Source organism: Malurus melanocephalus, unplaced genomic scaffold (genome assembly GCF_030028575.1).
Source record: "Malurus melanocephalus ecotype Western Australia unplaced genomic scaffold, MMel_1.1 scaffold_66, whole genome shotgun sequence".
Lineage (NCBI taxonomy): Eukaryota > Metazoa > Chordata > Aves > Passeriformes > Maluridae > Malurus > Malurus melanocephalus.
The window spans coordinates 1,715,348-1,737,052 of NW_026623298.1; the positions used below are offsets into that span (position 1 = coordinate 1,715,348).

At 41.4% G+C, this 21,705-nt stretch overlaps 2 protein-coding genes across 4 annotated transcripts in view; both read right to left on the reverse strand.

The window, feature by feature from the left end:
- The window catches only part of TBC1D4 (TBC1 domain family member 4), a 96,025-nt gene extending 92,086 nt beyond the window's left edge, over window positions 1-3,939 (reverse strand). Inside the window, exon 1 of one of the 3 annotated variants that reach the window (XM_057366476.1) lies at window positions 3,087-3,939. In XM_057366476.1, coding sequence (XP_057222459.1) covers window positions 3,087-3,566 — 480 coding nt within the window. In that variant the 5' untranslated portion in view covers window positions 3,567-3,939. The remainder of the gene's footprint in view (window positions 1-3,086) is intronic. The other 2 variants (XM_057366477.1, XM_057366479.1) reach the window with 2 other exon arrangements.
- Window positions 3,940-11,601: 7,662 nt separating this feature from the next.
- On the reverse strand, window positions 11,602-20,478 carry COMMD6 (COMM domain containing 6). Its single transcript, XM_057366480.1, has 7 exons — window positions 20,408-20,478; window positions 20,158-20,216; window positions 19,543-19,608; window positions 19,309-19,385; window positions 17,873-18,041; window positions 16,622-16,774; window positions 11,602-15,611 (listed from the first exon to the last, which is right to left on the reverse strand). The coding sequence occupies exons 1-7, from the start codon at window positions 20,454-20,456 to the stop codon at window positions 15,561-15,563; spliced, it is 624 nt and encodes a 207-aa protein (XP_057222463.1). The 5' UTR covers window positions 20,457-20,478; the 3' UTR covers window positions 11,602-15,560.
- Between the last annotated feature and the right edge of the window lie 1,227 nt (window positions 20,479-21,705).

A 21,705-nucleotide genomic window follows, 5' to 3' on the forward strand; every position in this document is an offset into this window, starting at 1 on the left:
ATCAGACCACATATTGCATTGGCTTTTTATTGGTCATCTGGTAATGAAATTTGCAGAGAATGGCAAGAAGCATTGGTTTTTTCCTACGCAAAACAGGCCTTTTTGTGGTCATAGTGAATGCACATGCATCCTAAACATTATGCCGTACAGCTGGTGGACAAAGCTACAGGCTTGAAACCAAAACTTTCATTCTCACCTACACAGGTTTTTTTTAATTGCTGTGGTAGCACTAGTCCCTTGAAAGTCAATCATTAACCTCTCACTTTCACAATTTACCTACACCATTCAAAATTATGGCTAGCTGTCCTCTAACTCAGAGACCACATGAGCTTTCCTGTACCTTTCCCTCATTCCAGAGTTACTTAGCATGCTGCTAAACTTCATACTGCCAAAATGGACAATACCATGGTTTTGCAGTCATTTCTGGCTAATCTGAAGTCAACATAACTTCACAGAATCWTRGAATGGTTGGGCTTGGAAGAGMTCTTAAAGACCAGCTAATTCYGCCCCCARTRTMATGGGCAGGGGRCACTTTCCTGAAGACCAGGCTGCTCCAAGACCCATCCAACCTTAAACAATTCCATGCATGGAGCACCTTCTCTCTCAAGGATCTCCTCTAGCACTTCCAGAAAGGATATCTGACCTTTCCCCTTCTTGSCCACTCATTGACACCTTGTGCCTCCAGCCCACCTGTCTTGATRTAAACAGTTATTAGGGTTGCATGGTAAAGCAAATGAGGGAAGTGGTTTGGAAATACTCCCGAGAAGGTAAGAGAATGGCACACTTAACCCCAGTCAGTTCCCTGACCCTGTCTGCCATATGGCTGCACAAACAGTTGTGCTGCCATGAGGACAAAGCCCAGAGGAAGGAACAAAGGGTTGAGGCTTCAAGAGGACAGGATCACTTTCTCTCAGTAGCAGTGCCAGCTTAGGTTGGCTGCAAATCACCATAGCCTAAGATGGAAAATGAGGTCGTCTTAAAATAACAGCTGTGAAAAATACTTTCTAAGCTAATACACGAGGCTCRTATAACCACTATGAAACACAAGTGCGTACTTAAAGATCTTGAAAGCATGGAAGGACAACATCCATTTTAYAATAAACAAGAGCCTTGGAAGGAGATTTTTAGAGCCAGTAACCTGCAGCGTGACTTCATCCACTCAGAATGAAGCTTTAGCTAGAGACTTGGACAGGCTTAGACAACCATATCTCAATGATTGATAAAAAACCCAGGAGGGAGAAAAGATCCACCTTCTTTTCCTTTAGGTATCTTAAAAGCCCTGCCTGTTAGACACTTGGGAATCACATCACTACTCTTTATTTACTACCCTCACTGTAGTTCAAAATCTTGTGCTGAGTAATGCTCCTGGGAGGGATATATTTTTATTAATGATAATAAAGTTAAAAAATATCTTGAGAYGCATAGCTAAAGACTGCATTGTCTGAACAAGATATGAAGGGCAACATGTTCACACTAGTAACTTCTTTCAGTAGGAAGACTTCAGTTCCATTTAACTCAATGCACATAAGGACCTTTTCCCTGTGAGGAAAGAAGGAAAGGCATATGGATAAAGTTTTAGTCAGAAACAGCCTTCCAAATRTAAACGTACGTAGTACTTTGCACATTCACTAGAATACTAGGGATTCACTATCTTAAAGCAAGYGATTGTTTTAAAACTCACAGTACCAGTGCAGACCTACCCAGAAATAAATTTGATTCAGCATCTTCTGCCACAGCAGGAACCCAGGCTTGCCTCAGTCCCTATGGTCAAACTCCTAAAAGGGCATTTTGGCTCCTCCCTTGCCAGATATGATCCCCTCCACTTCACGCTCTTGCTGCGTGCTCTCCTGGCAGARCACAACCCACGGCAGTTGCCAACAAGTTAAGTGTAGTTATCTCCACTTAGGAGACTGCCTGTCCTACAGCTGTTCTTAAGCCACAGCTATGAATGCAACCTACAAATGCCTCCATGTTATAATCTCTGGCAGTATGCTGGCTCARATAAAAGTTAATATACTGAGAACTTCTGAGTAGTTTTCTTAACACTTCCTACCCTCCTCWCATAAGAAAACCCAAACAAACAGAAACCCAAGTAGTTGTTCAGTCCTTGCAGTAAGTCAGCTATCCTCTAATTGCAAACTTTTCCTTCAGTTTGTGAAAACTGAGAAGATATCCCAACATCCTCAACCAAAGGACTGTTATCAAAAGGYCTTTTTCTTGCTGTCACTTTGCTAAATTGCTTATTCAACCTACTTGTCAAACCACCAKCGCTCACATACACTAAACAGGGAGGAGAAAGAAATCTGCTGCACATTTGATGTGTGCACCAAAGCCTGCTAGATACTCAGGAAAATACAATCTTACTGTTAGGTCTTCTTTTCCAGTTGGCACTTTATCAACAATGTCCCCACCCAAACCTAGCCTTGTTTGTAGCACTACTGCATATGGCTGAGCAGGGCCAGGTGTCCTTAGCGTGACCCGTGCACACAACAGGGCCCGTTGGTCACAAACGATGGTTTTTGCACTGCCGGGGGCTGAGGGAAAGCACTATCCTCCACTATTCGATTACCTGTCCAGTGCTGACAGCACCTCTAGGACGCTTTAACACAAGTCCTGCATTCTGCTCCTAAGCAAACCGTGCCCTTGYCATTAAGCTGTTTCAGGATGCGAGGCCTCCCCACGGAGGGTGAACCGCGAAGAAAGGGGCTGCATCTTGCCCTGCAYTGCGTTCCGCAGAGGTTGGTACCCCGGGCTGGCAGGGGCTGGCACAGACCCCATGGCCACGCGGGGCTCTGTGCTCACACACCCCTCTTTTCGCGGAGCCCAAGGGCGCTGCAGACGCCTGAGCTGGAGGAGCAGCCCGGAACGAGTCCAGGAGGCACGGCCGGCCCCGGGCGGGCTCCCCCCCACGCCGCGGGTGGGTGTGCGGAGGCTGCGGTCCTGCAGCGCCCGACAAGCACCATCCTGCCCCGCCCGAGCACATCGCCCCTCTGCGGCTGCGGAGCGCAGCCCCTGGGGTCCCGCCAGGCGAGAGGAGTCAAGCGGGGAGACCCCGGGAAGCGCTCCCGCCCCCTGCCCCCACTCGCCTGGTTGGGGTCGGTGGCCCGGAAGACATGGCAAACCATGGGGGAGTCGGGGTTGTCGGGYTGCGCCTTGATCAGGTAGGCGAAATAGGTGAGGTCGTGGCTGTTGTGGATGAAGCGGGTGATGTGCTGCGCCTTGTGCTCGAAGATGAAGACGGCGGGCGCGGGGCTGGCGGGGCGGCCGGGGCCGGCGGCGGGGCCGGGGCTGGCGGGCACGCAGCGCAGCGTGGGCGAGCCCAGGAGCAGCAGCACCTCGCGGGCCGGCACCCCGCTGCCCGGGCCACCGCCGGGCTCCTGCCGCTGGCCGCGGCGGCGGATCTCGGCCACCAGCCAGGGCAGCATGGGCAGCGTGGTCCGCCTGTCCAGGCAGGACGAGCCCACGTACCACAACCTGAAGCGTTTCTCCCCCGGCGGCGCCGGCTGCGGCTCGGGCTCGGGCTCCAAGGGGTGGGAGAGCGGCTCGCCCTCCCCTCGCTTCTCCATGGTGRGTGTCAGGGCGCAGGACGCGGCGCTCCGCGGCCGCTTCCCCCGGCGCCAGGTGCAGCCGGCGGGGCCTGCGCTCGGCCRGGGCCGCCGCTAAGCGCGCATCCCGCCGGGCACGTCCCTGCCGCCGCGCCGCCTCTTGCCTGCCCGCGCGGGGTCAGCCCGCGGGGCGGGGAAGGACGGCCGAGACTCCCCACTCCTTCTCCTCCTCCTTCTCCTCCTCCTCAACGCCCTGGGGAGGAGCCTCGGGGATACGCCCCGAGCAGGCTGCGCGCCCSGAGCACCCCCGGCTCAGGAGCGGGACAACCCCGCCAGCCCGGGTCCCAAAGGCAAATACAGCGTGGGCTCCACTCCGCGCTGCGTTCTGCCCGGTGCTGCCGGGTGCTGCCGCCTCCCTGCGGCCCCGGCTGCTGGGCTCTCCCCGCGGCTCGCAGCGTGGTCGGCCGCAAAGGGAKGAAGGTCGCCGAGCGGCGGAGAGAAGGAGGTGGGAAGGCTGCGGGCCCGCCCTCCGCCCTGTTTGCTGAAGCTCCCAAAAGCTTTCTGAGTTGGTTTTGATTCTGACGAGTCGGCGGGTCACTGGGGAGAAGGCTCCCGGCACGGAGTGGGGGCCCGGGGCGAGGCCCGCGAGGAGMGCCAGCCGCACCGCGCCCGTGCTACAGCAGCGTCCTCCCGCACTGCCGAGTCAAGAGTTTCATTACGGCTGATTTTAATTTTTTTCTTTTTTTTTTTTTCCTAAGCTTGTGTTTCCTGCTTGCGCTTTTAGTCGTGGGGGTTTTCCGTGTCGCTATCGCGATAACATCTCTTGTCTACGACAAATCCGCCACCTACTGTAGACGTTAGTAACTAGTCTCCTCTACCTGAGAAAGTAGCTTTGCCAGCCATACAGTATCCGTATCCTTTTGGATCCAATTGCCAATTGTAGCGACTGTCCCCCTTTAAATCTGTAGCAACAGCGGCGACAACTCCCAATACGGGTTGTTATGGCCACCGTTTTAACTCTGCATACAAATAAAAAAATCTGTAGCTTGAGCTGAAGAGCTGCTCTGTGTAATTTGAGACCTTCATGCTTATTTGTGCAGAGAAGGGTCATGTAGCACACAGGACACAGCCCACACCAGTCTGAACTGACAAAAACTGTCGCATTTGCAGTATTTTCATACTGTTACAAACCACTCTGCTCATTTCCTGAGCAAACAATTTTGCTCTTTTTTTTTTCCAGTTTAGCCATCTAGTTTATACACTCTGGTTTTTCAGTTGTAATTTTCATTTTAATATTTCTGTTTGGCAAGACCTCAAATATATCCTCTCTCATGGCACTATACAAACCTTAAGGGGCACCCTACAATGCCCCTTAGGGCAGGGCAGCTAATGCAAAAAGTCTTATGCAGGCTGAAYACCAGCTTTAATATGTGCTACAGTGTAGAAGTTATAGCCAGACCGGAATTGCTTTCCCTAACYATTTTCACACACTTGATCATCTGAACTGCATTGTTGTCCAGCAGATTTTACAAACAGGGTAATTAGAAGAATAATGGCCACATTTTGTGGATCACAAGTCTAAAAAATTTCCCTCATTCTGCACAGTTAGTATTAACCCTTTGGCTGGGAATGGCATTTAAAATTTTGTGCTCCCGCATTGCGGGATGACAATTTGTGAGCTTCTTAACAGTGCACCTGCAAGAGGAGCTATTTGGTTTCTGGCAACAACGCTGGCACTGGTTTAATGCTGCAGTGAGCTGCTCCTTTTCTGCCAGTTCAGTTTTGTGAGCCGCTCCTTTTCTGCCAGTTCAGTTCTGTGAGCCGCCTCTAATTTAAGTGACAGCACTTGTAAAGAGAGCACTGTTGGCACAAAGGAAGCGGGAATGACAGCTCGGGGGTGAAGAGGGCAGCGAGACTCCTCGCCCCTTTTGGGGATGCTTGGTTGGASGATTCATCTAGAGCGTGAAGTTGCAATTCAGTCACTTGAGCGCGAAGATCAATTTAACCTACCTGGGAAGTGAACTAAACATCGGGATTGCACTAGAGCAGCGGCAAAACCCCCTCATGCATTCTTTTGCRATGGTTTCAGACGGGATCATCATTAAATGGCTCCAATGAAGCAGCCTAAGGGGGARGCTACAATACACTGAATAGCTGCAGCTGCTCACCAACATCATCTCTGAGACTTCTAGATCCCTTTTGTTTTATGTTTGTACATGACCTCCCAAAAGCAGTTTGTGGACAGCCACCTAGGCTTTTAGATGCTATGGTGATACAAATAATCAAAAATAATCAGGAAACTTGAAGACAATCATGCAACTACATTAAAATAACAAAAAAGGCTGAAATTCTTTTAAGCAGTCACAGATCCCTTGATGTTCTCACATCATACAAATGGAATAGGAAGTCTTCACTTGAAGATGTTACAGAGCTGTGTTTTCAGCTGATAAGGATGCACTTCAATTATTGCAAATTATCAGATGGAAATTAAATTCTAAAATGTGAAAAATGAATSTGAARTTCTTCAATTGCCACCAGTGTGCCTCTTTTGTAAAGCTATTTGGKTTTTCCTTCTGTTGGGTGATTTGCTTAATATGGTATGAGATCTGGTTATTTRAACTTAATTACTTTTTTACTCAATTCTTTATACAAATCCCTTAGAAGATGGAATTAATCTATATAAACATTACCACTAATATTMTAACTACATTCAAAATAAAGTTCTCAGATGTTAATCCAAAGTTTTCATGCTTTCTTCTTGCTTCATCTTTTTATGTSTCTATGAATTGATTCTTCATAGTAATCCCTTTTAGCTGTCCATTACTTTTATCCATTTACTTCATCATTTCTTATCCTTTAATCTGCCTAGCACTTTTTATCCCCCCATCTCATTAATAGTGTTTCAGTAGGAAGTCAGTCCTTTTGTTATATAACTTTTCTTCTTGAAGTTTTCTCAGTTTTCCTGTTTTCTCATTTCTTTTCTGTTGTAAGATTTCACGCACCTTAAAGTTAAAAAATTATTTCTCTCATATAGAGCACAGTATTCCTTTGCCCATGACATTTGACATGCCTCTCATGTAATTTCTAGTGATTAAACTATAATGGTAACGAAATTATCTTTCTCTAATTCTTTGTACAATGTAATTAGGAATTAGCSTAAAATACAAAGTCCTTAGAGCTCAGTTAATGGGAATCAAAAACTTTGGGACAGAGAAGAAAGCAACTTTCCATAGCCCTTTGAATAGTCCRCAGAGCTTTGAAAATATATTTATGTTCTTGATGAAAGAACAGCTTCTCTCCAGGTTATCCCAAACAGAAGTGTAAATGCRGCACCCATGCCAGAGACATGACAGACCAAGTTGCTGGTGAAAAGCCACAATTTTTTAATGATTCTTTTTTATTATTATCATTAGCATTGGCGAAGCTTCTTGAAATAAACTGTAAAATCCAAAGGGAACACTCTACTGGAAGATCTGAAGTACATTACGCACTATGGACAATAATTGCAATAGCATGTGCTGCAAGTGCAYGCAATGTTTAGTTGGTCAAGTAAAACCAACCACATACCCAGTCAGATTTTTCTGAATTGCTGATWACCTGCCATTGTTTTTTGTTCCATACATAGACATTACATGCAAAACCTCTTAAATTAAGGCATTTATTGAAGYGACCACACACAGATAAAGTTAACTAAATGTACATGCCTCTGAAAATTTTGGATTTCATATGCTTGTCAATGGAGTCTTACATGAAAAGGTTAATTTTCCAAATAAAGCAGAGAATGTATCTTCYGTTTATTAGAGGAAGTATGTTTAGTTCACTAAGACTACACCTTGATAATGTATGTTGTTTCTGCACATGGCACCACAGCAGCCATTTCATATATCATTTCTGAATCTTCAGTTCTTACTCAGTGTTAAASGATATGTAAAAAATGGTAAGCAACCACAGCTCTCAGTAACTTAAGCAGCAGAGAGACCTCAGCATCTCACATGATCAGACTGTTAATTGCTAGTAATTATCCATCCCCTTAAGCTTTTAGCCACAATTTTAATTGCAGAAAAAATATTAAGTTATTAGAGGAGCTGTAGGCTTGACTTTACAATCCCATAATTTATGCATAACTTCAGTCACCTTGGACTATTATTTCAGTTATATGCCCTGTAGCTGGAATTGCTTCTGATTCAATTGCTTTTCTAAGAATGATCTCACTTAGCTGTCTGGGAATTCAAGGTCCATTTCCATATTTTCATTCGTTTAAACTAGTCAAATTTCATTTTACTTTCAGATCACCTTTTTGTAAGATCTGAGATACAGGCATTTTTACTTTAAAACCATTTAATTAATTTAAACTATCTGGTCTTATTTGAAGACTGTAATGAAATAACTTCTGGAAACATAAYTGAAATATTAGAAAGTAAGTTCAGTAGACTGGACATATTACCAGGGCTTTAAGATTTAGCTGCTAGAGAAACTCTGGTGCCTTCTCTTTTAAAGTACAGGAAAAATACTCACTAGAAATAATGAAAATTATATATTTTGCAARATWTGCAGTATAAAGATTGTAATAGTTTAAGATGCAATGCCAAAGTTTAGAGTAAGAYATATTGGTCTTTCAGAGATATGTCAGTAGCAGGGGACACTTGCTGCAATTTGTAAACAATAAAAATGATGAAAAATTAATCTGATAAGAKATGGTTTTAATATTTTCTTCTTAAATGGCACTAATCTTTTTTGATCATAATGACAGATTAGAATTTGTTCTGCCMATAAGACCCACTCCAAAACAGCTTTAGGGGAACTGGAATGAGCAAAGTTCCTAAGAGAATAATCCCTAACTAGAAATTTCATAAACATCTCTAGAACTTAAAGCAACCTGCCACATTTTGTCTGTGTTCAGTGTATTGATGTTCAATTTATTGCAGCACCAATTAAGAGAGACAATGCATTGAGTTATTTCTCTTCAAAGAAGAGAAATTTGATTGTGGAAAGATTCTTACTTAAGACATTTCTTCATATCACAGTCATCTCATGAAACTTTCTAGCATACCAGACTTTGAACCAGTGAAGAACCACAACACTCTTTATTTAAAACTAAGTTTTAATCTGGAGTCCTGTGTGATCCTAGCATCTTCCCAGGTGGGAACATTTGAAATTTATTAGGGTTTTTGAGGGTTTTTTTAATAAGGTYCCTGTCCCCAAAAGTGTGTCACATAGCTTACTAGAACCCCTGTTGTTGTGGTAARACAGATTTTGGTGGCTGTCAGCAGCTCAGATTAGCTGCAAAATGAGTTACTGCAAGAGAGTGCAACTTCTGCAAGAAGAACTTCCCTATTCTCAATTATTTCTTCTTTTATAAAAAGGAGCCATTTACTTCTCTACCATTCCCCAGCYAATGCAGTAACAGTAACATACAAATAAGAGAAAAAATGAGGAAGAAGAGATAAAGTGCTGTGACTGCTGGAGTCTCCTGCTCTCCCTGACAGTGCCTACTACATCTACCTCATTTGTGATTTGGAAGGGATCCTGGTCCACTCCAACTCTTCAGCAATGCAAACCAAGACAGAATTTCTTGTCATTGCCAAAGCTAAAATGAACATATTGATATTATTTCACAAATATATTATTACAAAGGATGAACCACAGGGTAGAAAGGTTAAGAAACCTGTAGTAGAGTGCAGAAATAACACAGCAGAGAGATGCTTTRGAAGGCAGGAATACTTCAGGGGTCACAAATTATGTGTCTTTGAGAGGAAAATGCAAATACTGTTATGACTTCAAGTGTATCACTATTGAAGTATTACTGTAGCTTCTCCATACTGTATGTGTGGTAAGAGAAGGGACAGCTTAGCATGAACAACAGGGTACTGGTAGGCCCAACACAATACCAAGAATGGTGCCAGTGTAACTGCTAACATAAAAAAAAGAACAGATGGGAACCTCTTAATCCTCTTTTTCATYGCCCTTGACTCTCTCCTAGGTAAATCGACATCTGTTGTCTTGACTCTGTTGACTGCCGAGCATCTCTCATCTCCCCACATTCCCAACTGTGAGAAGCAGCATGGCACAGCACACACTTACATTGCTCATTTTAAATATAAACTTCAACACCCTTTTCAAGCTTCAGGTGTGGTTGCAGCATACAGGACTTTGCAGTTCAAAAGCATCACTGGGAGGGAAGCCTGTCTTGCTTTTATTTGGGCAAGCTCTTGGATGAATATTTTTTTACAAACACSTGTAAACTGCCAAAAACTCACCAGTAATGACATTCATGGGGAACAGAAAAATTCTTTCCAGCTTCAGTAACACAAAGAACATCTGAACATGACTTCACAGATTCAGAGGTCATTCACAGGGGAGTTAAGCACCCGGGCCACTTTCAGTGGCAGAGAAGCATAGTCCTAAATGTGGCATAAAGACACTGGTAACTAGACTGGATACTGGAATATGGAAATGGATTTTAGAGTGGTCAAACTGCATGAAAACTTTGAATAGAGAAATGCAAATGCTTTTTTATGATCAAGATACAGATATAGAAAAATCTCCTTGAGAGATGTATGAACAGGGAAAAAGTAAAATGAGAATAGGCCCCAAATGCAATATATTATTTAAAGAGCAAGTCATAATGCAGAAATATTAGTATAATTGAGTTACTGACCTAAACTACTGCAAATATGCAATGTATGATATSCTATCGTTAAAATGCTCAGTTGTYTACGTAACTGGAAATCATGTTCATCATTTTAATAATTAAAAGTTAGATTGTTTCTACATTGTTAGAATGTAAGAAGTGGAGTGGAAGTTATGGTGACATGAATTTGTTCAATTCCAGATCGAAGCTWCAGAAGGGAGAAACCAGAAGTCCTTATCCCATTGCCAGACGGACTTTCAAAGGATTGCTGTGAGGCAAGACTGTACGTAGCAGTGCCATCTGGTGACCAATACTATGACAAAGTCCTCTGGAAATTCTATCTGGCACAATTCTATTCTGGCACTATTCATTGTATGAAATGATAAATTTTCCTTACTTTTCCAAAGCTCATTATGTGAAGTATAAAACTGACATTGAAACTCACAATTTATATAAATGTAACAATATTTGTTATGTAAACACTGACAGAGTATTTGGAAATTATGGCACTTAACATATATCAAACAGAAAGGGTCCTCAAAGTAGGGCAGCTTTGTAATTAGCCATAGGAGGTAAATTCAGTGTGGGGTGGAGGAAATTCAGAAAYATTAAAATTAGCCTTCATGGAGAAGATCAGCACTCTCAGTTTCCTTACTTCCCCAATGACACAAAGTCATACATAATTAAGTGACGTATCCCAGTAACTCAGCTAAATTCCAGGTAATTTCTCTRCCTTTCCTCAGAAAAGCCTTGGAAACAAGAATTGGCAAGTATTTCCAAGCACCCAGGACTAGGTATGAGCAGTGTTGAGCATCATCCTTCTGATTTGTCTGCTTCCTTGCATGCTGGTTTTGGCTGGGGGGGGCTAGTATGGGGTGATGTTTTGGATTTGTGCTGAAAACATTGCTGATAATAGTGGAGATGTTTTTGTTGTTTCTGAGTAGTGCTTACACAGAGCCAAGGCACCCCATCAGCAGCAGGGTTGGGGGTGCAGCTGATCCAAACTGACCCAAGGGATATCCAATACCATATGGCATCATCCTCAGTATATAAAGTGGGGAGAAAAAGGGGGAACAGTTGGAGTGATGGTGGTGTTTGTATTCCCAGGATGAAGTCCTGCTTCCCTGGGGATGGCTGAACACGTGCCGGCCCATGGGAAATGGTGAATGAATTCCTTGGTTTACTTTGCTTGCCTGCACAGCTTCTGCTTTACCTATTGAACTGTCTTTATCTCAATCCAAGAGTTTTCTCCTTTCTGATTCTCCCCCTCATCCCACAGAAGGGGACTGAGCAAGCARCTGTGGGGTGCTTGTTTGTCAGCTGGGCTTAAACCACAGCACTTCATACACTAAAGAGCCAAGAGCAGATCTGTATGAGTAAGTCTGGACAGGGCTGTATAATAAAAGCCAAGGTAAAAGAAGTATTTGGCAAAAATTCCTCAGTCACAAACAAATCCAGTTAGGAGCTGGCTGAGCCTCAGGAAGGAAGGACTGCAACAGCATGCCATGGAAGCTGAGGTCAAGCACTCAGGTCAGGTACTGACCTGCACCAACTCCAGCTTCCTAAAGATGCGAATGCCCCAGCAAGTTATCAGCCCAACCAACAGATATGTAAYTACTAAAAATCTGGCTGGGAAAGGAACCCTACCACTATCAACAAATCTTGGATAGAGGCTGCTCAGTTTCAAGTGTTTCCCCCCCACACCCCCCAGCCATTACTAGAGGTTCTTCAGAGATGCAGCACATTTTTTTCTGCAGGCAGATCAAATGACTCAAGACACATTTTTGTGTTATTTTAGTACCCACAAGGTCTTAGCAGAACCACAATGCATGCCTCTGCAAAGGAGTGGAAATTACCCTCTCATTATACCTACAGCTAAGATGGTAATAAAACATTCAACCAGGGCAAGTAGGAAAAAGAAACACTCTTCCCCCAGTTTATCATCTCTCCACCTTTGTTTTTAATTGGTCCAAGGCAATGTGTTTTCAAGTGTGCAAATAGAGTGCAAAGGCTTAAAAAGGGGAAAGGTGGGCTCACGATGAACAAGAAGGTCACATATCTTCAAAATGTGGTTAAAGAAAGGCAGAACAAGTTTATAGAAGCAGGAACAGAGACATGCTTTCACTTGGCCAAAGTGTGCAGGAGCWAAATATATAAAACACCAGCACAGACATACTCGAGCCATTTCTACACTCGTTCTGTGGAGCTTTCTACAAAACAGCATTCTGCAAGTGGGCTGGTGTGTTTGAAATTTATAAGAAAAGTAAAAGTCATGTGATGAAGACAACAGGCTAGGACATTCCTTCATTATTCCCTCCCCTGGATTTGCTGACTGTGCAAGACCCCACCCCCCTTCCTTCCTCCTGCTCTATTCTAGGCAAACATTGAAAAAAATAAAACCTTTACTTGTCTCCTAAATGCAGTTAAGGAAAGAAAATAATTTGAATAAAATTTCCTGCAAAATTTCATTAATCTCATATGTCCTTTGTCTTTTCCTGGTTCAACACAACATTGTGTTTAGCTTTAACTAATTGATAYAAGAGTCCTTCCAGTTACCCATTAACTCCTTGGTACCCCATCACAGAGAAAGACAGCATATGTCTGAACTTCAACCTAATTTAATATGGAAAGAAATTTAGTCATTGTCTAGTCTTGAACTTTACTCATTATAGTATTTACAAGACAGACTTGCATGCAGTAGGCTTAAAACAAAACACAGACCAGTTTTGTCTTCATTATCTACATGTTTAATGACTGTCTGTGGACTTAGAAAAATATTCATGTTATACAATTTCTATTACTCAACAATTAGAATTAGAAACACACAAGGATTCCTGATTCTCTTTGAAAAGATCTGGTTTCTGCACATATAGACAAACAAATTACCAGTGTGTTTGGACGTATTAGTATTGCTACCCTGAAAACTGTAGTTTTTAGTTTGGTTTCCTTTCAAAAAAGTACTTAATTCTTCCATTACTCAGTAGAGGAATTCCTGCTGATAGTGATCAGGACACATTTCAACAGTTTGAGTACATAGCCAACTTYAAATCATAACTCCTCTGAAAATTCTCAATTGTAAATTGGTATAGCATACATGTCCAAGCATCTTCCAGCAAGAATTACAACACGCTGGAGTTCATGGACATTTAAAAAAAATACTCATCAATACTTCTAGAATATCTGACTGGACAAAATGAAAGYCTTTACAAAGGCTGACAACCTTCTCCTCTTGCTGATGGAGCAAATGAAAAYGGTAACCGGTACTGAAAATTCAATACCTTCCAACATCTACTGAATTGTTAAGACATGATTAATTAATTATTCTTTTCCATCCAGTTCCAATGAAGGCACAAGTATTTCCAGCTATATGAAGAATTTATATGCATTAGAACACATAGGAAGTATTTGTGAGGCTCCAGCTTTACTTAAAAAAAAGAAAAAACAACAAAAAAAAAGACCTTATTTTTTTCTGGAACTCTTGCATTGATGTAAAACAGTTAATTCACTCGGCCAAAGTGTGACAATGTTTTCCAGTTACAGCAGCCTTACACTCCAACTTGTGCAAATTAAAAAACAATTAAAAAAAATCAGCTGCTCAAATGACTTTTCCATACACATTTGTTTGCTCTATGTTCAGCCCTGAGCTCTTGCAGACAGACAAGGGAAGAGGCAAATGGGAAGTCTGCTCACAAGAGCATTTTGTGACACACCACTGGGAGAGTCCCAGAAAAGACCACTCACCAAAAGACAAAGCAAATACCTCACACTTCAACCAGCATAAACCAAGTATCAATCCAGACCCATGGTCTGGCTGAAAACTTTTGTCAAAGCCAACACSTTTGTTACTTGGGCTTCAAATCAATTTCAAGTACTGTTTTTATGCATCATGCATAATGCCTAAATAGGGGCATTTCTGAAAGGATTGYAGCATATGCAGCACACAGAATCTGCTGCAGTTTGTTTTCATAGCACAAAAAGGCAGACATAACCTGTATCAATGGCTTTCAGCCAGCTTTTAAGAAAAGTTAATTTAAAAGAAGATCTGGGTTACAAAGGTAAATGTTCTCATTTTAAAGAGGCCTGAAATCATTTGAGGATCTGTCCCAGCAAAGCTGGTACTCAGTCTCTACTAGTCTGAAGTTGAAGCATAAGCTTCAATCTGCTTATCAGTGTGAATTATCTCTACTACACCACCAGCACATCTGGAGATCTAACAGTATTGCTTTTATTACATCCCACTATATTTGCAGTGTGTTYTGTTTTATGGAAAATTCAAGGAAGAAAACAAAGAAGAAAGCATACAAGCACATTGGATTTATCACACCCCTTTAGAAATGCCCCCACTCTTCAATATCAAAGTCAAAATTYTGTTGGTTAGGACACCTTCTTAGGGGAAGAGCAGAACACAGTCCAGCGGCCCCGTGTTACAATGCAACATGCAAAGAAATCTTCTAGTGTGGTCCTTTCTCTGATGTGCTTGGCTACCACCTCAGCCTGAATTTTCAAGTTTCCTCTTGACTTTTCTAGTTCAGAGGTTGAAGTGAGGCAACTACATCAATATTCTAATTTAATTAGAAAGAAGACTGCTGACCAAAACATCAAGCAGAATGCCACAGATTAACAATGGATGAAATTTAAAAGCAGAAACACATCAGAATACTTCTGAATTCAATTTGCCTTTCTACCTTAATGTAAAATTAGCCTCTGGGCTTCATTTGAGGGAATAAATTTTGGGTATCTGGAAAAATCTTAATGCATTAACTCAGTCTTTGTAAGCCTAGGTGGCGAGAAATAAGTGTTTGAAATAAACAAGCTGTTAAGACAAATACATTCTCCAGCTATTAAAAGACTGGAAGCCAGATCTGCAAATACCTGCAACCAACTGACAATGCTCTTCTTCAAGAGTAGCTGTATGCTTGTTACATGTAACTTCATATTCTCCTTATATGTAATTCTACYGTTCAGTCCAAGCACATCTCAATTTTAGACAAAAATATTAACATGGGATTTACACTTCTCTCAGTATCTTCCCAGTCAACATTCTCAAGTGTCTTTCTGCACTAYGGAGATCAGTGTGTAGCTTCTTACATGTAGTTTTTCACTCGAGGGTATTAGGAAGTCTACAGAGATGCTTCTCCATGCACATCCTGATCTTTTGTCTACCAGGATGAGCAAAGCTGGAATGTTTTCACAAACACTGCAGAGTTGGCTTCAAGTAATCAAAAGCGAAGAAATCTTCACAGCAATGCAAAGGTGATGCTGACCAATTCCTGTMAAGAAGACAAGGATACATACCTTGCTGAACAATGGCACTTGATTGCCTRTGCAGAACGGAAAGTTTACTTGATCCTTCTCCAAAATGTCACTGTAAATAAAAGTTCCCTTCAAACTGTTTCAAGAACAGATGCCATTTCCTTGAACTGTCTGAAGAAGTTCTAAAAAGCAAGAATTGAGACAAATTTCASTTGCTTAAAGAAAAGCTCAAACTGCAATTCAAATTAACATGTTAGACAAAAAACACTATCTRTATGTCTCACTTTCAACATACAGTTTGACCTGAAAGTTTCTGTTTTTCTTTCTGTGGGCTGGTTAGCATTTGAACACGTTAACTATTAAATCTATAAAGGTGATGCCTTAATAGCGTAAGAGTGCCTATTAATAGGAAAAGATGCTRTGAAAGAAAAATACGAAGTAGCTCTTGCACCATAAAAAATAAAATTTAAAAAACTCTTCTCACACAAATGTTTCTACTCCCAGCTAAATAATCCAGACTTTTAAAATGTAGCATTAATTTCCTAAAGTAGCTGAACAGCAAATTATTAAACAGGCTTCAACCAGAATGAAGACATTTCACAACACCAAGGGATTCAGAATATCCTTGTAAAATTTCCACCAATCAGATTCCAAGGATCTGAGTTTGTATGGTATTCTAGATGATGTAGTGATCCTTTAAAGAGGAATGACAACACAAAGGCCATGTTTACGCAAAATTGCATAAATTCATAGATGGAGATACAGCAAATCAGAGTCTGCAGTGACAAAGCAGACTGATCTCCACTCCTAACCATTAGCAAGTGTTAGGCATAAGCCAAGTTTTAGATTTTGAGGGTGGTCAACAGTTCAGTAGATCAAGAATATTTATCAATTTTAAATAAGGCAGAATGATAGCTAACAAGCACAGAAAGATTTTATGTCTTCAGTTGTTAGCTTATTTGCAAGAGAATAGAWTAACTACTGCTAAATTACTATTTTAGATAGGTTATGTAGAATAAATACAATGAAGTAATTATTTAGCTTCTATGTTTTAAATATCTATTTAATGCTTCATGTTTGCATGACTGTATGAGTAAATAAGCAGCACAAACAAATGCATCAGGCCCTCACAAAAATGGCACAGCTGTTTTTAGAAGACTGAGTAACATTCAGTAACATACTCACTACAGACCTTGAACTGCGGGATGGTCATTTCAAAAGACTTGTCTGTTATTTGTCCTGAAGGGTCTGCCACTGTTAGTGTCACTGTGACRTAAGGGTACTTCAGAGACCTGCAGGTGTCAGAGCTCATCGCAACTCCCAGTTTCCATTTCATATCTACGAACTAAAAAGATGAAAATCATTGGAAATAGTGTCAAAGAGAGAGATCTACCCTCCCATTGTTATTCACTTGGAGGAATATTTCACAGACAATACAGGACATCTAAAGCTCTTATCCAAATGGAAAGCAAACATAACCTTTCAGGTATTATTGTGAATACAAGATCATCTGCCCTTCCTTTTAATGGTGAATAAATAATTTCATAACTTATTTCATTTGCTCTGATTTTCTTACTTAAGTACAATCGATAGTCAAGTACACTCTTATTAAAATTTTAGTAAGAGGAGATTAAGCCACAGAGTTCACCCAGCTTGTATATCATGCATGGGGCTTTTTTGTAATGTTTTCTTTTTAGAAGTTTCTAAATAAAAATCAAAGTTTCTAAGTCTAAACCAAATAATTTATAATAGCAATAACAGAGAAAAGTTATGTAATTTCTTAACTGCCTTTTACATAAATCAAAGTACATAACAGGTACATTTCAGGCAAGTAAGTTATAATTTTTAACCTTTTTGAAAAAGGGCCTTTMGAAGCTTACTATCAAGCCTCAGAAAGAGATTCCCTTTTCCTAATTCTATTTTTTTTAAACTGCTGTCATAAAAAAATCTTCAAACATAATCAGACTGCTACTTTTTCAATCAAAAAGGGAATGCTGGAAATTGAGGGAAAGCATCTTTAAAAATAATGTTTAAATTTAAGGGAAACAAAGAATAAGCAATAAAGTACTGTTTTTATCAACTTTAAAGAACAATTTACACTTAAAACAGATTTACATAATAAGCCAATACAATTGTCTGCCAGACTGCCATTCATCTTCCCTAAGAGTACTACAAAGATGAATTTTTTAAAAGGTATGAAATGTGACTTTATCATCCAAACAATAATATTAGAAAACTGTTCAGCATGTGGACAACCTTATTGTACATGCTGCTTTATCTGGATAGGTATTTGGCAAYATGTACATGCAAACAGGCAGGAAAGCTTTCAGCAGTCAAGATACCACTGCCTGCCTGACAACACAACACACAGTGAGACTGACACTTCTGAAATGTTCATCATTAGCCCAACTGCAACATTAGCCCAACTTTGTCATTTAGTTACCTGCCCCACTGTGACTRTATTTCTTCCATCTTCTGACACAGCAATGGCTTTGCCCTGCTCATTCCATACGTGACGAATAACTTGAACTGCATGTTTTGGCAGCGTGCTGGTGGCACTGCCCAACGTGGTGATGAGCTCTTCTGTAGAGAGATTGTTTCTCGCTGCTGTGCTATAATAGATACATGCAGAGATCACTGCATCAATTACATTCTCCACCAATTTAATACAATTCCTCATTTCACCCCAAAGAGACACTTTCTATTTCTACTTTATATGTATTTTAAAACACTTCAACAGCCCATGATTGCTTTTTTCCAGAATATTACTGATCTTTTGTGCATGTGTATCCATGTGCAAAAACCAACATATTGGTATGTCTTAATATGCAGAGACCCACCTTTGCTGGGCTCACATAACACCCAAAATTAAACCAAAAATAATCACAGCCTCCAAGTGCTGTAGCAACTGGAAGAAGGYGTAAGTAGTGAAGGAKGTCTCCATAGARCAGGTGAAYAGTATYACTACTTYAGGCAAAAGGCAATTTAATTAAACATTGGAATTAAACAGCAGAATTTAAGTATCCCCAAAAGGACTTCTAGGTCACAGTATAATGGGTACTAACAGGAGTCAAATGATGCCATAAACCTTTAAACTGAAAAGGCAGCAAGTCTAGAGGAAAAATTGCCACTTGACTTCCTCTACAGAAACAAATAAAAAAAAATCCTACTGTATGTTTATTYATCCAGGTTTATTCCTCTTAAGGAGGCATAAATACAAGAGAAAGTGAATTGGTCCTCCAAATAGCATGTCAAACACAACTTCAGGCATTSTGTTTTATACATGGAAAAGTAGTGCGTAAAATTTCTACTGGTATGTTTTCCTCAGTTGTATTAATGTTACAGAAAATGTTTAGATACTTGATAYTAAAAGAACAAGCAGGATCTTGTAAATTTTATATTTCTAAAAACAGAAAAATGTATCAACTAAAAATACTACCCAAAAACTCAACTCATGGCAAAATGCAGTATTTTAAGTTCTGTGTTCTTCAAACAGGTACAAATGCTGATTTCTAATCTCCAAGAAACAAGAAGTTTTTAAAACACAYTTTTTTCAGGCAAAGGCCCAGCTGACTTAGCTTTAAAAGTGAGCTTAACTTCCTCTATTTTGCCGTTAATTCTAGAGCTTGCAGACAACATCTTGGAACAATTTCCTCTCTTCATTTTTTATTACAAAAAGGGATACTATATRTTAACTAGCTACACCTTTATAATTACACAAACTAAGCTGAGATGCTCTCTTTTGTGTAGTGAAACTTACAACCTTTCGCGCTTTTCCCAAACAGTTCATTTTATACACACATTTGATATAAGTTTGCAATACCACCATTAAGTTGTGATGGAAGGAAAAAAGTACAAAGTAAATTATTTTGTGCTTACCTAAATAGAAATGAAAGAATGTTAGCTATTTTTGCCAGGTCACCAATATTAATCTCAACGCCCGATGTTTGAATTCTCTAGAAATAGAATGTTCAAACAATTACAAATAATAAATTATGCATTAGTAAAAGCATCTTTGTAGATACACACAAGAAACCCCACACATGGGAATTCTATCTTTAACAGCCAATACAGCTACTATACTCACTTCTAAGAGTTGGTGTGCCAACTTACCTGACACAATTCAGCTGTATTTACACCTGGGATTTTATGGTTCAGATGCTGAATTATTTGTTCACACTGTGAAGAAAACATATTTGAAGACATTCTTAATGCATATTTTAATACATGAGACAAAGACAGTTTGAATACTTGGGAGACTACAAAAAAAAAGAAACAACTTAGTACAAAAATGGACAGAAAGACTGGAGTGCAGAGTAAAGAATGAAGTAATTGAAGTGACTGATTTTAAAATTCCATCAAATCCAAGAAAAGAAAATAAATCAAGAMTTTAGTTTCTACCTCACCATTGCTAATTAACAAATAATCGTTTCATATTGAGTGTTCAAGTGCACACTACAGTGAACAAGCCAAATGCTTTTTAGACAAGTTATCTTGACATATGCTTAGGACAATAGATAAAAAATAGATTTTTGGAGATTTGTGATAAAAACATAAATTGAAAGCAAACCCATTGCTCTTRGCAGGACTGGTCTGTTTTATGAGTCAAGTCAAGGTATCACATACATAAGCTTCCCTTTGCAACACAAAAAACTCAAAASACCTTAAATTAAAAGGCTTCTTAGAGTGCCAGAAGCACTTCCCCATCCCATGTATCGCCTTACTTACCAGCTCTGCAAAAAAATCTTGAGGTATTAAATGAATTTTATCTGCTGCACCGCCACCATCTGAAAAACAGCAGCGATCAAAAGCAAATACCTAACGTGTTACAATATTTAATCTTCCTCTGAAAAACGCCTAGGCCATCATGCATGCACTTGCTTTCATTTACTGTAATTTATTTTAATTTACATGTGCCAAAAGAAAGCCCCTGCGTGCCCGAGCCCACCCCTGTCACCCCGGGTCCCCCCGCCCTCACCCAGCGCCCCCAGCGCCATCGCCAGCGCGCCCGCGGAGCCGCCGGCCATAGCGCCGCGCGCCCGCCCAGGCCCGGCTTCCGCCGCGCAGCGCTCGCCGCGCTGATTGGCTCCGAGCGCCACCAGAGCGAGGCGGAGCCGCGCTGATTGGCTCCGAGCGCCCCCAGAGCGAGGCGGAGCCGCGCTGATTGGCTCCGAGCGCCCCCAGAGCGAGGCGGAGCCGCGCTGATTGGCTGCGGCGGGGGAGCACGCGCTGTTCTCGCGGCTGCCGCTCCTATTGTCCCTCCCCCGGCCATGGCGTGGCATGAGGGACTGGGCTCGGGGCATTGGGAAGTGTAGAACCGCCTCGGAGGATTTGGGAAGTGCCGGCTCAAATCACGCTCAGTTGGCGCAACAAGTTGTTTGCTGAGGTTGGTTTATTGACAGGGCTTTCGTGGTGCTCGTTGTCACAAGCTCACGGATGCAAATCATGGGACCACAGAATGTTAAGGGGTTAGAAGCGGCCCTAAAGATCATCCAGTCCCAATCCCATGCCATGGGCGGGGACAACTCTCCCTAAACCAGGTGTTCCCATCCAGCTTGGTCTCGAACGCTTCACGGATGGGACGTCCGTGAGGCAACCTCTCTGGGCAGCGCATTTCAGTGCCTCACCACCKTCGCAGTAAAGAATTTCTTCCTAATACCTAACCTAAATTTCTCTATTTGCAGTTTGTACCCATTCCCCCTTGTGCTGTCACTACACTTCTGACGATGAGTCCCTCTCCGGCTTCCGTTCAGACCYACTTCAGATACTGAAATGCTGCTATGAAGTTTCCACGCAACCTTTTTCTTCTCCAGGCTGAACAGCTCCAGCTTCCTCCTCTTGCCTTCGCAGGGGACCCGATGCCTATTCTATGGAACTTGGTAGGAAAGGAACATACTTTGTACAGGTGGATAGTGGAATCAGCCCATACACCTTAAAAAAAACCTGTGAGGTTTGTGGGAAACTTGTGTAGGTAAATTGTCTTCAGCTTTGTAGGGAAAYAGCCACCTTTGGTAAAATCACAACTAGATCTGTGTTCAGTAAGCATTTCCCGTTGATATCAATTATGTTTGGGCTGTGGCAGGAGTACTAAGACAATACTGACCATTCAGCARTTTCACTTTTAAAAATAATATTTTTACACTTCTCTAGTATCAGTTATACATTTACTTTAAACATTTTTAAAATATAAAGAGAATAACATTAGAATCTCAGTATTCTGAGGCTGTGACAGTTGTAAAATATAATTCGTCCCACAGTAGTGCTAATTTAAAAGTC